The 15177-nt window shown below is 35.3% G+C and overlaps 1 protein-coding gene across 3 annotated transcripts in view; it reads right to left on the reverse strand.

Annotated features, from left to right (window-relative positions):
• Positions 1-15177, reverse strand: part of NPC1 (NPC intracellular cholesterol transporter 1) — a 40091-nt gene that overhangs the window by 18980 nt on the left and 5934 nt on the right. For 2 of the 3 annotated variants that reach the window (XM_034429605.3, XM_034429606.3), the window contains exons 2-9: positions 10059-10181; positions 7529-7635; positions 6735-6910; positions 5402-5569; positions 3648-3897; positions 2467-2543; positions 1524-1894; positions 576-802 (exon numbers count right to left, since the gene is read on the reverse strand). In XM_034429605.3, coding sequence (XP_034285496.2) covers positions 576-802; positions 1524-1894; positions 2467-2543; positions 3648-3897; positions 5402-5569; positions 6735-6910; positions 7529-7635; positions 10059-10181 — 1499 coding nt within the window. The remainder of the gene's footprint in view (positions 1-575; positions 803-1523; positions 1895-2466; positions 2544-3647; positions 3898-5401; positions 5570-6734; positions 6911-7528; positions 7636-10058; positions 10182-15177) is intronic. The other variant, XM_087891337.1, reaches the window with a different exon arrangement.

A 15177-nucleotide genomic window follows, 5' to 3' on the forward strand; every position in this document is an offset into this window, starting at 1 on the left:
AAATTTTAGGGCACAGTAGTTCACTTTACAAATTCATATTTATATAATTTGTATTATCTGAGAGCTACAATAATACATTGAGAAGTATTCTGGCTTGGTTACTACATATGTTTCAATAAATCACATTCTGATCTGGTTTAAGTAATATTAAGCAAAATCCCAAAACAGGGAATTATGGTTGATCTTAAAGTAAGTCTTAACTCTTGGGCAAATGCATGTTTACCAATTATATTTCAAGATTGTATTCATTAATTATGCTAACTTATTTGTTTAGCTTTGGACGGATACTTATTTATTTATTTATTTAAAGGTTTATAAGGCTACCCAATTCATGCGTTGCAAGTTTGGGCAGCAACAACATAGACAGACAATAAATTGAAAGAAGAAAAAAGCAAAGAAAATTATTTATCAAACAAGCAAAAGTATTACTGGTTTCAATACTATGTGTTTGTTGAGCCCTCATGGCAGTTAACCAAGTGTATCAATATAAAGAAAAGAAAATCAGCCTAGCAGAATTTTAAAGTTACAAAAGTATATAATCAAGAGACAGGGATGGTATTTTTGACTGGGCCTACCTGACACAGTATAAGAAGTGAGAGTGGAAGTCAGCATAAGTATAGAATTCATCAGCAACGTGAGCATCTAGGAGAGAATGACTGTTCTGGAAGTAGTTGAGAACGCTCAGAATAGTACAGTTGTTATTGTAGGGAGCAAGAGGTGCCAGGCAAATGTCCTTCAACATTACGGTTTCATTTTGATAAGATGCAGTTATATTTTCAATACCATTTTGCAAATCTAGTATCTGCAAATATGAGAGAATAAAAAAATGTATTATTTAATATACCAATGGGACAGAATCTTTTCTCTCTGTATCTTTAAGATATGATAGATGAAGTTAATTGTAATCAACATTTTAATTAAAAGTAAGATATCAAGCACAATGACCCAAAATAACTTTTCAGCAAATTCTGAAAACAGTACTTTTCTTAAAAAATCAGAATCAATTTAACTGACAAAAATACAATATTAAATACAGTATCATAGTATTGAAAAAGAAAATGTGAGTATGTGTGCGTTTCTGTGTGCTTTCTTTGTTAAGTGAACATAAAATTTAGTGAGTTTTCTAGCAAAAAAGTTGCTTTTATACACACACACATACACAATTCTCTAAGTGAATATGTAATTTATTGAGCTTTCTAGCAAGAGTATGCTTTAATTAAAAGCATTTTTCTTGCAATCTTATAATTCCCCCTGCCACTGATCCTATTCCTTGATTTGAAAGCTAATCTATGACCCATTTCAGTTTTTATGCCTTTTATTTTCCACCAGCAATCTCACGCTGAAGTCTATCAACTCTTTCTCTATCATAGTACAGTCCAAAAAATAATAATCAGCTTTTGCATAACTCATTCCATAGGTTCCAACCTAAATGTTCACTAGAAATTCTGCTGATCAAACAGAAGAATATGCCTTTAAGTTGTACTTACACTAATTGAATATCAATATATTAGTTCCTATATTACCTGATGCAAGATATGTTTTGTAAGTGGAGGTCCAAAAGGAACATCTGGTCCCGGAAGAAATGGTGAATAGATCTCTGGAGTAGTATTCACCGCCTGAATAATGAGTTGTTCAGTACGGAAGAAAGGTCCAAAATTAGTATCAAAGTATTCCTTCTCTCTCCGAGCTTGGCTATTTGGGGCTGACCACAGATCTACAGGATTTGTAGTTATTTTGAAAAATGCCAAGCCTGAGGAACACATGGCAATGATAACCAAGGAGAACAGAATAACAGGTCGTGGATTCCGAACACAAAAAGCTCCCCATGACGTAAATGTAACTCTTAAAGCATTCTCAAATTTCTCACCAAATCTTTCACACCAAGTAACTTCTCCTGCAATGACACAATCACAAATATCAAATAACATACAACTGCATAAAATTTTTAATTAGACATGTTTTTATTGTCCTGTTATTTTTAAAACTATGAATTGTTGGTATAAAATTATTTTTCTTTTTTACTGTAAAGAAAATCACAATAGAAGTATTCGATTTGACACAATCAGAATGAATAATTCAGATTTCTGTGTCCAACACAGTTTTATGAAAATTTGAATGTTTTCAAGTTTTTGAGTGGGGGAAAAAAGTACTATATTAAAAAGTTTTCATGTGAAAAGGGATGTGATAGGGCTGCCATGTGACAACAGAGTTAATGTGTGAGACTGGAGACAATATAAATAATTAGGGAGTATAGACTTTTACACTGATAAAATGGAGTTGGAAAGAAGGAAACAATTTTACCCTCTAATTATTTGTCACTGGTAGCAAATAAATTATAATGAAATTCAAAACAGTTCAGACATTTATGTCCCATAATAAAGCATGCAATATTAACAAATTAACATTTGTGGCCATTATTTCTAGAAGAAAGCACAAATATTGGTTCCTTTATATTATAGATCTTACCAGTATTTTGATGTGAGTTAACAGAATAAGCAATATTGCCATCAATGGGTGTATATTCAGAAACAAAATATCTCTTCCTGTAAATTATATAAACATAGACAATGTAGCACAAGCAAGCATTTTTACATTAATTTATGTCATACTGTAGATAAACTATTGACAACTTGACCAAATATAATTATATAAAAAAGTACAGGCATCTCTTATCAAACTTAAATTACAATGTGTATCTGAAAAGTAATTGTATATTTCAGCAAGACACCTAAAAATAAGAAATATGTCTCCAAATCAACCATGAAGTAATAAGAGGAAATAAAGTTTTTGGAATGTTCCTCATAGTTCACAGACTTGAATATTATTGAAACTTGGGGCACTCAAGGAGATCTAAAAATATTTTTCAGCAAAAATATTCTGAAATGAAGAGTGAGGAAGAGACAATCTAGCTGGAAGATAACAGAGAGGGCCTTCATCTGCCTTTCTTTGTTTTTCTGAAGTGCCTCCTTTTCAGATGACTTGGTATTAAAAACTAAGATCTATCATGATGAGAAACTGTCTAACATAGATAGCTTTTTCAAAACATGAATTTGTAACTAAACTGAGAAAATGTTACATGCTGTATTTAATAAGGCCATTCAACCCGACCATCCTCCTTTTTCAGCAAGCAATTTGAAAGAGGGAAAAAATCCCATGGTTATTAACAATTCTAAATTATGCTTACTCAGCCCATTTTCTGATGGCTCTGTAGTTTAGAATCACTAGTAATAAATGAAGCATACAACTCATTTATCCCCACTGATCAAGGCCAACATTTTTTGTAAATCAACACTAACAAAAAAGAGATCTCAATGTAACACAACTGTTTACAGTATAAGAATTCTTTCCCTCATCCTGTATGATTTTGCCAAATCTGATTATGTTAATAGATTAACATAAATATATGGTCAAATATATAACATTTTATTTTTATTTTATTTAGTTTTCATATCTAGAGGATGCCCATTTCCATATTTTACATTGTATTTCATATTAGAAAATATTGACTATTTAACTGAAAAACCATTACTGAGGAACAGAAATGTTTCTAAAAGTGATGCTAAACAGTGAGTAAGCATAACTGATTTAATAGTATATACACAGTTTTGGAATATTTTCAATGTAAAGTGCTTTAAATGGCTATTTACCTGTAACACCAGACACCACAAACCACTGCAAAGAAAATAAGAAGAAATGCTGTGTAGGAGATCCACATAATAACACACATGGCATCCAAACCAAGCAAAAGCCAAGGGGCAGGAGGTGGTGGTGGTACTGGTTTTGGGCCACAGACAATGGAACAATCTTGACAACTACAAGGTCCTGTGGTATCATCCATTGACTCATTGCAGCCTTTGGTAGCATTGTTCATAGGAATCATCCCATGGATAGGTACATCTAACAAGGGAGAAAATAACATTTAGGAAACAAGAATGCAGCATTAGCTATGTAGATATAATCTATTGCTCTTTAAATTAACTCATAAGAATATTTTTATAGTTTGTCCAATTCAGTTTTGTGTCATTAAAAATTAATAATTCAATATACGCCATGCATAAGCCACAAGATTCACATATTTTAAAAAATTAAATAAAGTGATATAAAAGACAATAAACAAGTCCTAAGAATTTAGCTATTTTATGAAGATATTAGCGAGCTAGTTTTCCAAGAGAAAGTATACTACCTGCTCCTCAAGCCAATCTAAGTAAGTGGGGAATGGACTGATAAGCCTGGATCACTAACTATTATATAAAGGACAGTGCAGCAATACATGAACAATGTTTTTCAATAGCTTCATCCCTGCAGGGACATAGGCCTTCCACGTGGGAGGCACTATTACAACTTCCCTCTAGCATCTACAGCTGGGGTGGGGAACGATGGCCCTTTTATGACTTGTAGACTTCAACTCCCAAAATTCCTGAACCACCATGAAGTCTACAAGTCATAAAGGGGTCTTTGTTTCCTCTGACCTAGGGGTTAGGAAATCAAACCTTATTAGATTAAAGGAAAACAGAATATTAAAAAAATATGTAAATGAGATCTCACTGTATTAGCTCAAGATTTTAAATCTGTCTCAACATCCAAATCAAGGATTCTATATTTGGCATCTATAAAGATTTTTTCAGGGGAAATTTTTTGTGAGATTAAGTTGAAAAGCAAACTAAGTATTTGAAGATACAGTTTTCCAAGTGAGATAAATCTATCAATATTATTTATCAACGAAACAGGGGAATCCAGTGTAAAAGAATCTCCAATTTTATCCAACACTTTAAACAGTGAATTCTCATCCAAAGTAAGACCAAGTTCCAAATGGAGAAATACATTACAGACAGTGAGGAACACAAAGCAAAGTTCTTAAAACATTTTGATTAAATTACTCTCAGAGCATTCAAATATTTATAGACATACAGCTGTGATTCATATAAATGCAAGAAATGAAACAAGTAACACTACATCCAGCAACACTACATGCAATCATGCAAAAAATTATTTCTAAGTTTGTAAGACTGAATCTATCAAACTAGTTGCTTTGGAAAAATCTGTGTGTTTTTAAGAGAAACATCTATAAAATATATTACGTACAAATATTATCAACAGAACACAATACTGAACATAATTCGCTGCAATTAGAAAAAATGGAAACCATTAACAGCTTTGTTCAATTACATATAATCAATGCAATCAATCAATCAGTCAGAATATGTTCTTTTGCCTTTCCTCCCTCTTTTCTATGTATTTCTGTTTAATTAAAGGTTAATGTTAAACTTCAAGTGGAATATAATTGCACCTATACTAAAATGTTCCAAGTGACATCATCCAACTATTTATATCACGATAAAACTTCAGCACCTACTAGATTGCACAAAAACTAAAAACATATTAAAATATCCATAGTTCCTACCTGAAAATATTGGAATAATATTGAAGGGAATCTGGCCATTATCTTTGCTAAACATATATTGAATCCAATTGGTTGCATTACAGTCTTTAATATCTTTCCCACACAACAGACCTAATGCCTTAATATTGCTTGATGGAGCCTCCACATCTTTGCAGGCATTATACATATCTGGAAATACAATTTTAACACAAAATTTACAAGTTGATATACTAAATTATAAAAAGAGGATTTATTATATTGAGTCAACAACAGCAATAGAGTGGTCATCTCCACTTGATCACTTGATTTCTAAAATATATAAAATATTATTCAAGATGAACCTAGAAGATGAATACATTAAAGAGTGTATGGTAAAATGGGCATTTTTGGGGGGGTATAATGTAATGCTAGATAAATGGGAGAAAGTATGGACGAATGGACTAAAATGTACATTAAATTACAGTTTGAAAGAAAACTTTTAAAAATTGATGTACCATTGCACTTAACCCAGAGAATGTATAAAGGAATTTCTAATAAGTACTGGAAATGTAGTCAAAATCCAGGTTCACTTTTTATCATATGGAGTGGTCTTGCAAATATGTGAAAACATAGTGGTAAAACATAGCAATGCAAAAAATATTGGCTGGCTACCAGCACACTCCCGGGGTCCCTCTCCCACCTGGCAGCAGCCATTAATTTCCCTGCCAATGTGTTTATGTGCCTTCTGGAACTCACAACTTCTTTTTAGCTTCTGCCCACTGACTTTGGTTACTGGAAGCTTGCAGTAAGCTACAAGCAGGTGGCTGCTTAATGACTCATGATCCTCACTTAACAACGGAAAAAAGGACTGCAGGGATTGCCAGTGCTAAGCAATCTGCTCACCGGAACACCACACTTTATGACATCATATAGCAATGGAAATCCCAGTCTCAATTGCCGTTGTAATTTGAGGACTTGTGTGTGTGTGTGTGTATCTGTGTATGTACATATGGACGTGTATATTTCTTTGCTAATTTGTTTTTGATTTGCCAGACCGAGATAAAATAAATGTTTCAACAGTCACATTTCCACCAGTGTTAGGAAATATTAGTGGGAAGCTTGACTTAAATAACTTGATTTAAAACCAGCAACTTCCCAATTTAAATTAAAAATCAGTTTAATTGCATTGGGCTGATGAAAAGAACAAAATAATTAGTTCAATAGCCAAGAAGATTAAGGGTGCATTTTTCTTTACCTGAATTATAAATGTGCTTATACATACATGCAGAGATAACTTTTTTTAGAATTATAGAATTCTTTATAAATCTAGACAATGAAAAAATTTAACTGTTCTATATTATTTATATTTTCTTACCATTAGCAAATTTTTTTCCAATATAATATTGCAGCTCTACGATGCTGGTTTTTTTCTCTTTTGTTACTGGATCGTTATACGGCTGTGTTTGAGTAATATTCAGAAATTCAGACTGATGAGGGCTACAGGTTAACTCACAAAAGAGATTTATGAAATTATGAAAGCATGAGGGACACCTAAAGAGAGGTAATATTGATGTTGTAATATGTGTTTATAAAATAAAGCTCACATATATTCTCTCTCTTGAGAGGAAAGTAATACTATTGCAGAAATGTTTACATTTAAATTAATAAACTTCTGGAGTGTATAATTTCAAAAATTACCAATAAATCTTATAGCTATAATTTACCTAAAACTACAAATATTTCATACAGAGTTCATCATGGCAACACAACAAAATATTAGACTTAAGTATATTTGTTCATATGTGTTAATCACTGTTTATTGATGCTGATTAATCTCACATAACAGTGCAAATGTATACAGCCTATGGTCTCAGAGGCTATTTTGGTATTTCTATGCATAGTAAAATCAAAATACGTACTCATACAATGTAATCCAAAATGAAAAAGTAATCAAGAACACATCTATTACATTAGCACTTCATATAATTCAGCTTACTGGAAACGATTTAGTATTAAGAGTAAGAAGTCATCAACACTTTCTAAAATAGTTAAGATCAATAGTTAATATTTAAGTAGTATTTAATAGTTAAGATTATGAACAGAATACCTGATTAATCTCCCACAGTTTATTTAAAACGATCTATTCAATCTCCCAATATCTCCACATACCTGGAAAGAAACTGTAAAGGTAGTTCCAGGCTACTTTTCAAAATCTGAAGTTGCTGTACGTCACAGCAAAGGCTAACATTCTCAAAGAAAAAACCTGGACAGAGTTCCTTAAGAAAAAAGTGAATATTTAAAGAAATATTTCTAAAATGTCAAAACAACCTGATTCTTCTACTGCTGGCTTCAGTATCAGACCAAGAAAAATCAGACCAAGATTAATAACTTCAGAATTTTTTCCATCTCTAATATATCATGTAAACTGCATAACTCAATTGAAAAACAAACTGAAATCTTTTAGAGGGAAAATAACAATAAAAAACTTACAAAAGTCTGGTTGCATAAGTATGATGTGGCTGTGTTCAGTACTAACTAATCACATTTAAACTAATGTTAAATAGTAGTGAATACTTACCTGCCAATAAATAAACTGACTTTGATCAAGCCAATATAAAGCTCAGATTTATGTTGGTCTGATTGTTTTACATCTCAAAAACTTGGCATTTTAACCAGGTTGTGTAGACTTTTTATATCCACTGTATTTCCAGCTTACAATATTGCAACAGTCATCATTATTTTATAAATAGAATTGTTAAGGCATAAGATATTCTACCTATGTAGATAAATCAGAACATCTTATACTGTTTGGCACAAATATGCCTGCAGATAAGTCCCTTGCTATTTGCTCTGGAAATATGCCAATGTTTCTATCTCACCTATTGGGGGAGGAGGGTGTTTGTTTTTAACAAACTTTTAATTTTAAGGAGGAAAGTGATATATTGTCAAGCAAAGTGGTAGAAACGTGATAAACCTGAAAAGTGATAAAATCACTTGATAGGCTTCGGTGGATGATGAGAGGGAACTTCACTCATTTGTCTTCAGATAAATTTTCACTTTATAACTAAGCCACTTGGCTGAGCATTCACAATATAATCTTAAATTCCAGATGTGCCAATGGGTAGTCCTCAAGTTGTGAGAGCAACTGGGACTGCTGGGATTGCCACTGCTAAGTGATGTGGTTATAAAATGTGATGTCACATGAGATGACAGCTGTAATTTGAGGACTATTTGTAAATACAGTTTTTTAGCATGATTGTAACTTTGAACAGTCACAGGATGAATGAATGGTAAACCAAGGACTATCTGTACTAGTCCTAGAACAGTGATGGCGAACCTATGGCACGCGTGCCACAGGTGGGATGTGGAGCCATGTTGCCTGGCACACTAGCTCAGCTCTGGCGCGCATGCGCGTGCCGGCCAGCTGATTTTCGGCCCTTCTAGGCCTACTAGAAGTAGGGAAACAGGCTGTTTCCTGCCTGCAGAGGGCCTGGGGGTGGGTGGGCAACGCCGGTTTTTCTTTCTCAACTGGCTCAAGATCCTCTCTATGCATCTGGGGAGGGCAAAAACAGCCTACCCCACCCCATGGGAGGCCCTCCAGAGGCCCGAAACGGCCCGTTTCCCAACTTCCAGTTGGACAGGAAGCAGGGTGGATAAAAATCAATGATTTTTTAAAAAAAAATCAAAAAAATCTGATTTTTTTTATTTAAATCGGATTTTTTTTATTTTTATCAAATTTATTTTAATAAAATGCTTTGGGAGTAAAAATCTAAAGATAGTTTTCTATTTAAGATACATTAATAATTTAGTTTAATCAGCATGAAATGGACCTTAGTTATGTAGCATGAGGCTGTATATTCTGCAATATTGGGACTGTTGGTGAGTCAACAGCGGGTCAGAGGAGGAGCCGCTGCCAGAAAAGAGATGTCAGCTGCTCTTTAAAAATTATGATTTAAATCGAGTTGATTCAAATCAAGCCTTTTTTACTAGTGATTTAAATCATGATTTAAATTGTGATTTAAATCATGATTTAAATTGTGATTTAAATCAACTTGATTTAAATCAAATCCACCCTGACAGTGACATTTTTTGCTATCCCCAGCCTCCAGAGACTCCTAGAGAGGATCTGGAAGCTGGGGACAGAAAAAAATGTAACTTCCTGTCCAATTGGAAGTTGGGAAATGGGCCATTTCGGGCCTCCAGAGGGCCTCCGAGGGGGTGGGGAAGGTTGTTTTCGCCCTCCCCAGATGCATAGAGAGGATCTGGAGCCAGGTGAGAAAGAAAAATGGGCCTACCGGGCCACCACGTGCCAGGAGCGGGGGGAAAGGGTGCCCGTGCACATGCATGGGGCACATAGAATTATGGATTTGGGCATGCGCGCACAAACCTCCCCGCCCCCCCTCCTGGCACGCGATGGCAAAAAGATTAGCCATCACTATCCTAGAACATTTCTTATTCTCAAAGAGAGAATGATACATTCTTAAGACTAAGTTCCAAAACTATATACACCAAGCATAGAGAACTAATCTAAATAACCAAGACCATGATTTATTATTAGCCTATCTGCATGTGTGATTACTTGTACTAAGGCACATTTAAACATTTTAATTAGGAAAACATAACCAAATATTTTATCTAATTTCCAGAAGATTTATTTTTAAGAATCCTTTAATAAAAATGTAATTAATCAAAGACTTACCTGAACTAAATCATACCCTTCCTTTGGTAGTGGTATTGCTGAACCATTATATTGACAATTATACCTTTTGTCTCCAGACGCAATCCCACATTGGCTGTACCATACACAAGAATCTGAGAATGCCTACAAATAAGCGGAAAAAAACCAATTAAAAACAGGATGCACATTAATTGGTCAAAAAGCAGATTTAGTAATCAGACCTATAAAAAAGTAACACGTCAGATTATTCCATAAATGAAAATACAAAGCTAACCTGGCTAAACAGTGGATATCAGAAATCTATTTCTATTTAGCCTATTTATTTCTACTTGTTCTATTTATTTCTATTATTTAGTGTAATTATGTAATAGGGTTCCAATATGCTACATCACAGAATGCTTGTGAAAATTTTCTGAGTTTCAAAATCAGACAACTATATGGCATTAGGAACATGGAACAAATGGTGCATGTTTAACTTCTGCACCAATGTTTAGCAGACAAAGGATCTCAAACTCAAATCACCTTGAGGAATACCTGAGGAGAAGCCATTTTGTATACTGATACAAAAATTTCTAGTGAATCAAAAATTAAGAAAAAAGCGTTATGGTATACCATTAAACTTAAATGTATTTAATGAATACTTTATAGAACTACTTTCCTATATTTTTCATAGTTTCCCTGCATCTACTTGGCCTATGGTAATGTGTGCAATTGCAGACAGGGTTGACATAACATTAAAGGTAGACATCTGTTGGATGGCTCTTGCATGAAGAACCTGGTGCAGGCCAAATTCTACCACTGCTTCCTGTTTTTATGTATTTAACCTGGTTTCTTTTATACAGGAAGTCAAAGTGGGATAAAAGTGTTCTTTCCTCCCAGTTTTCTCAACAAAAAGCTTTAAGTGGGATTTTTCTTCTACATGGCCAATCAATCAGAATAGAGCTGGAAGAGACCTTGAAGGTCTTCTGGTCCAACCTCTTGCTTAAGCAGTAGACTCTATACCATTTCAGACAAGTGATTGTCCAGTCTCTTCTTAAAAAGTTCCAGTGATGAAGCACCCACAACTGCTGACAGCAAACTGTTCCACTGGTTAATTGTCTCCCGTTAGGAAGTTTCTTCTTAATTCCAGGATGCTTCTCTCCTTGATTAATTTCTGTCCGTTATTTCTTGTCCTGCCTTCTGGTGCTTTGGAAAATAAATTTGGAGACCTGATGGCATCTCAGAGATTGAAAAAGCAAGACTATTATAGCCTGGGCTGGCGTCTGTTTCCCTTGCACTAATCGTCCTTGGTATGACCTTAAGGCAAGATCTGGCCCTGTGCCTAGCCTGGGCACGCTAAGGCAGGGGTATCAAACTCGATTTCATTGAGGACCACATCAGGGTTGTATTTGACTTCAGGGGGACTGGTTGGGCATGGCCAGCACGTGTGTTGGAGGGCGCCTGTGGAGGCCTGAGTGCTCTGTCAGTGACAACGGGCTCCCAAGCTGTGTTTTTGGCTGCGACGGCCTCCTGCAAGTTTCTGTCAGTGAAAACAGAACTCAGGAGGGCCATGGGCGGCCCTTTAAAACTCCATTTTCGCTGGCAGAGGCATTGCGGGCAGGTCCTTTGCTATTTCCAGGGCAGTCCCACAGGCCAGATCTAAGCACCCCATGGGCCAAATCCAGTGGTAGGATTCAAGTAATTTAACAACCGGTTCTCTGTCCTCATGATTTCTTCCAACAACTAGTTTGCCAAACTGCTCAGAAAGTTAACAACCGGTTCTCCCGAAGTGGTGCGAACTGGCTGAATCCCACCACTGGCCGAATCACATAAGGCACAAAGCCAGCTGTGTGACTTTGGGCTAGTCATTTTCCCTCAGCCTTAGGAAGGAAGAAATGGCAAACCATTTCTGAAAAAACTTGCCAAGAAAACTGCAGGGACTTGTCCAGGCAATGTCTAAATATCAGACATGACTGAACAGGGGAAAAAAAAATTAAGCACCGACTGCACCAAAAGAGCCAGTTTGGTCCAGTGGTTAAGACTCCACAGTAGAAACCAGGAGCATTCTAGTTCAGCTTTAGGCATGAAAAACTGGCTGGATGACTTTGTACCAGTCACACACTCTCAGCCAACTCACCTCATAGGGTATTGTTGCATGAAAAATAGAAGAAAAGAATATTAATTAGCTGTCTTGAGTTATTTATTTTTAAAAAATTAAATGGTAGAATGAAAAAAGCTTTTAAAAATGAGCTGGATACCTACATAGCCTGTGGATTATGAGTTTGAAATCTCAGACAAATAATAGAAAGTATGTGGTAGAAAGCCCAGGAGAAAAGGTGGTTTTCAGTTATAGCAGAAAACATCAAATGTGTATCTGAAAGTTGGATGTAAGTTACGGATTTATACTCAAAATAGTGAGCTTTTGGTTTTCAGCAAACAAATTAAACTAAAGTAGGAAACTTTAGGAAATGCCACTAACGTGGAAAAATTAGACTTTCAAGGATGTGATTGCTACATATACTTGGTAGATTAGCTCCCTTGCAATTAAGGGCAACCAAGACCTTGGAAAAGACATCATTTAAAAGAAAATGAGGTGTCACTGAAGGAAAGATCCAGATATTCATATACCAAGGATATTGCTCTGGAGATAGAAAACTTTTAGCTGATTCAGACATTGGAAATACAGAGAGATTGGTATGTGGCAGGTATATAGCCCCCATGGTGATTTGCTTTTCTATTACAATTTAGATAAACCAGGTAATGCTGGAGGGTCGGCAACAACTGTGCTCCATGTTATCACTAACAACACTAAAATATAGTTGGCCACTCTGGAAGCCAAATTCTGGCTGCCAGTGACAATGAAGTTGAGAACTTCCAAACTAGCCTGCTCAGAAATGCTACCTGTTCAAATGGAAAGCCACCGGACAGCTAAAGTACAGGGATGCAATGCATAGACTAGAACCAAATAAAGAGATTTAGATTTATAAGGCACTGAGAATTTTGCGGGAATATTAAGTATGTACCAATAGATGTAGTCTACTTAGATCCAAATAGAACCAGACAGTTAAACCAAATTGAGGTAATGAGAAAAGATATCCTTATATTACCTATTAACAGAATTGGAGCTCTGGCTTTCTTAAACAATCATTAAACCCCATTCTATGGAAGTGAAGGCCATCTTTCCTATTCAATTTCTCACCAAATTCCCCTGTTCCTATGCTTATTTTAGTTGTGAATCCCAAAAGTTTGCCTTCTTTTTAAATAGTGCTGGCTGAAACGCAGCTGCTTTCAAAGAGATCAGGTTCTCAAGTGCTGCCTGCGATTGAGTTCTTGGCTAAGGAATATGGCTCTCTCCACTAGTTAGTTCTTGATCAATGACTGCTGCTATTGCCCTTTCTCTTCAAACCACATGATGCAACAGCTGTCCACAAGCAAGCAAATACCGGTAGCCCTCCTTTAGCCAGAAAAAAAAAAGTAAAGCATACTTTAACTTTGAATACACCTGATTTCTTTCTTCAGTGGTTCCCTTCAAAAAATCTCTATTTCCTTTTTGTCCATTTGTTCTGGTTTCAACCTCTCAGCTTTATCTCCTCTTTCTAAACATACTGGAAAAACTTAGACTACTTTCTAAGGGAGTTGGATAAATATAGGCAAAGTCCTGAATTTAAAACACCCTGCTATTGTATAACTGGGGAGAAAAAAGTACCATGCAAAGATTTCTCAAAGGAAGACATCTTGTAAATATGACATTAAGTTATTGCTTGATAACAATATTTTGTCCAAATGGGAGGGGAGGAAAAAGCTATCACGAACCTGTTTTCCTTATCTTAGCATGCCAGAGAACTGAGCTCATTAATCTAAGTATAAACAACAAGCTAAGGGAAAATTGCAAAATCTAAAAAGCTGATACAGGGATTATGCTCATCACTGAAACTTTAACTCAGCATTTAGGCAGCCAATAGTCTTTGAACCTTGGGTCTCTTTCCTCAGCAAAAATGCATATTGGTATTTCAAAGTGTGTTTAATGATTGCACTAATCATGGGCATTTCTGGGGAAGCATGACAGACTCAGGATAGTTCAGCTGTCATAGGGCCAACAACCATAGTGAAAACGAGGTGTTGTATGGATCAGCTCCTTGGAACTCTTCTTGGAAGAAGAAAAGGAAAATTGACCACAAGTTTGCTTCCTTGTAAAAGAGATTATAAATGAGCAATCTCCAGCAGATTTCAGAGTTCTGGGAATGGGGAGGGGGAGACAAATAATCTTGCCTAAGCTGCAGTATCATACCTTCAAATTGAACAATTGGTTGCCCATTTTTTAATTAGGAAATTGCTTAACTTTCCAAATGTTAAAAACTTTCCAAAAGGCAAGAGAATCTTTTATTTAGAATAAAATAAGTTTTATATAAGTTTAAGGTTTAAGAAGTAAAACTTTGATTTTTGGAAAACAGCAAAAGGGGGACTAGAATGTTGAAGTTGGAACATGAAGGGTCTAGAATGGACTTGAAAGAATATTTCCTCTGAGGGATGTTAAGCAAATGATAAGAAGGTACTTTGAAAAGCCTTATCTTGGATTTACAAAAGGAATGGATAAACTGTTCAAGCTGTTCCTGAGAAGAAACAAAGAGAAAATGATAAGATATCAACTTGTGGGACACTATTTGACAGGATTAAAAATAAAAAAAGTAAACAAAAGGAATTCAAAGTGGACTTATTTGATCAGGATCAATATATATGTTGTGGTTTCTGATACCTATTAATGGAATTTCTTTTTGACCAGGATTATACAAAGACACCTTAAAGATCTGTTTAAGAATGTCCAGTTTATCTTTGGAATGACTGGTTTACCAGGACACATTCCTATTACAGGTAATCCTCAATTTACAACCATTTGTTTAGTGCCATTTGAAGTTACAATGACACTGAAAAAAGTGACTACAGCCGTTTCTCACTTTACAACTGTTACAGTAGCCCCACGGTCATATGATCAAAATTCGGGCACTTGACATCCCACATATATTTATGATGGTTGCAGTGTCCTGAAGTCATGTGTGATCACCATTTGCAACCTTCCAAGGAAGGTCAATGGGGGAAGCCAGATTCACTTAACAGCTACATGGTACATTTAACAACTGCAGTGAGTTACCATGACACAAAAAAA

Source organism: Pantherophis guttatus, chromosome 3, assembly GCF_059756535.1.
Source record: "Pantherophis guttatus breed Tessera chromosome 3, ASM5975653v1, whole genome shotgun sequence".
Classification (NCBI taxonomy): domain Eukaryota; kingdom Metazoa; phylum Chordata; class Lepidosauria; order Squamata; family Colubridae; genus Pantherophis; species Pantherophis guttatus.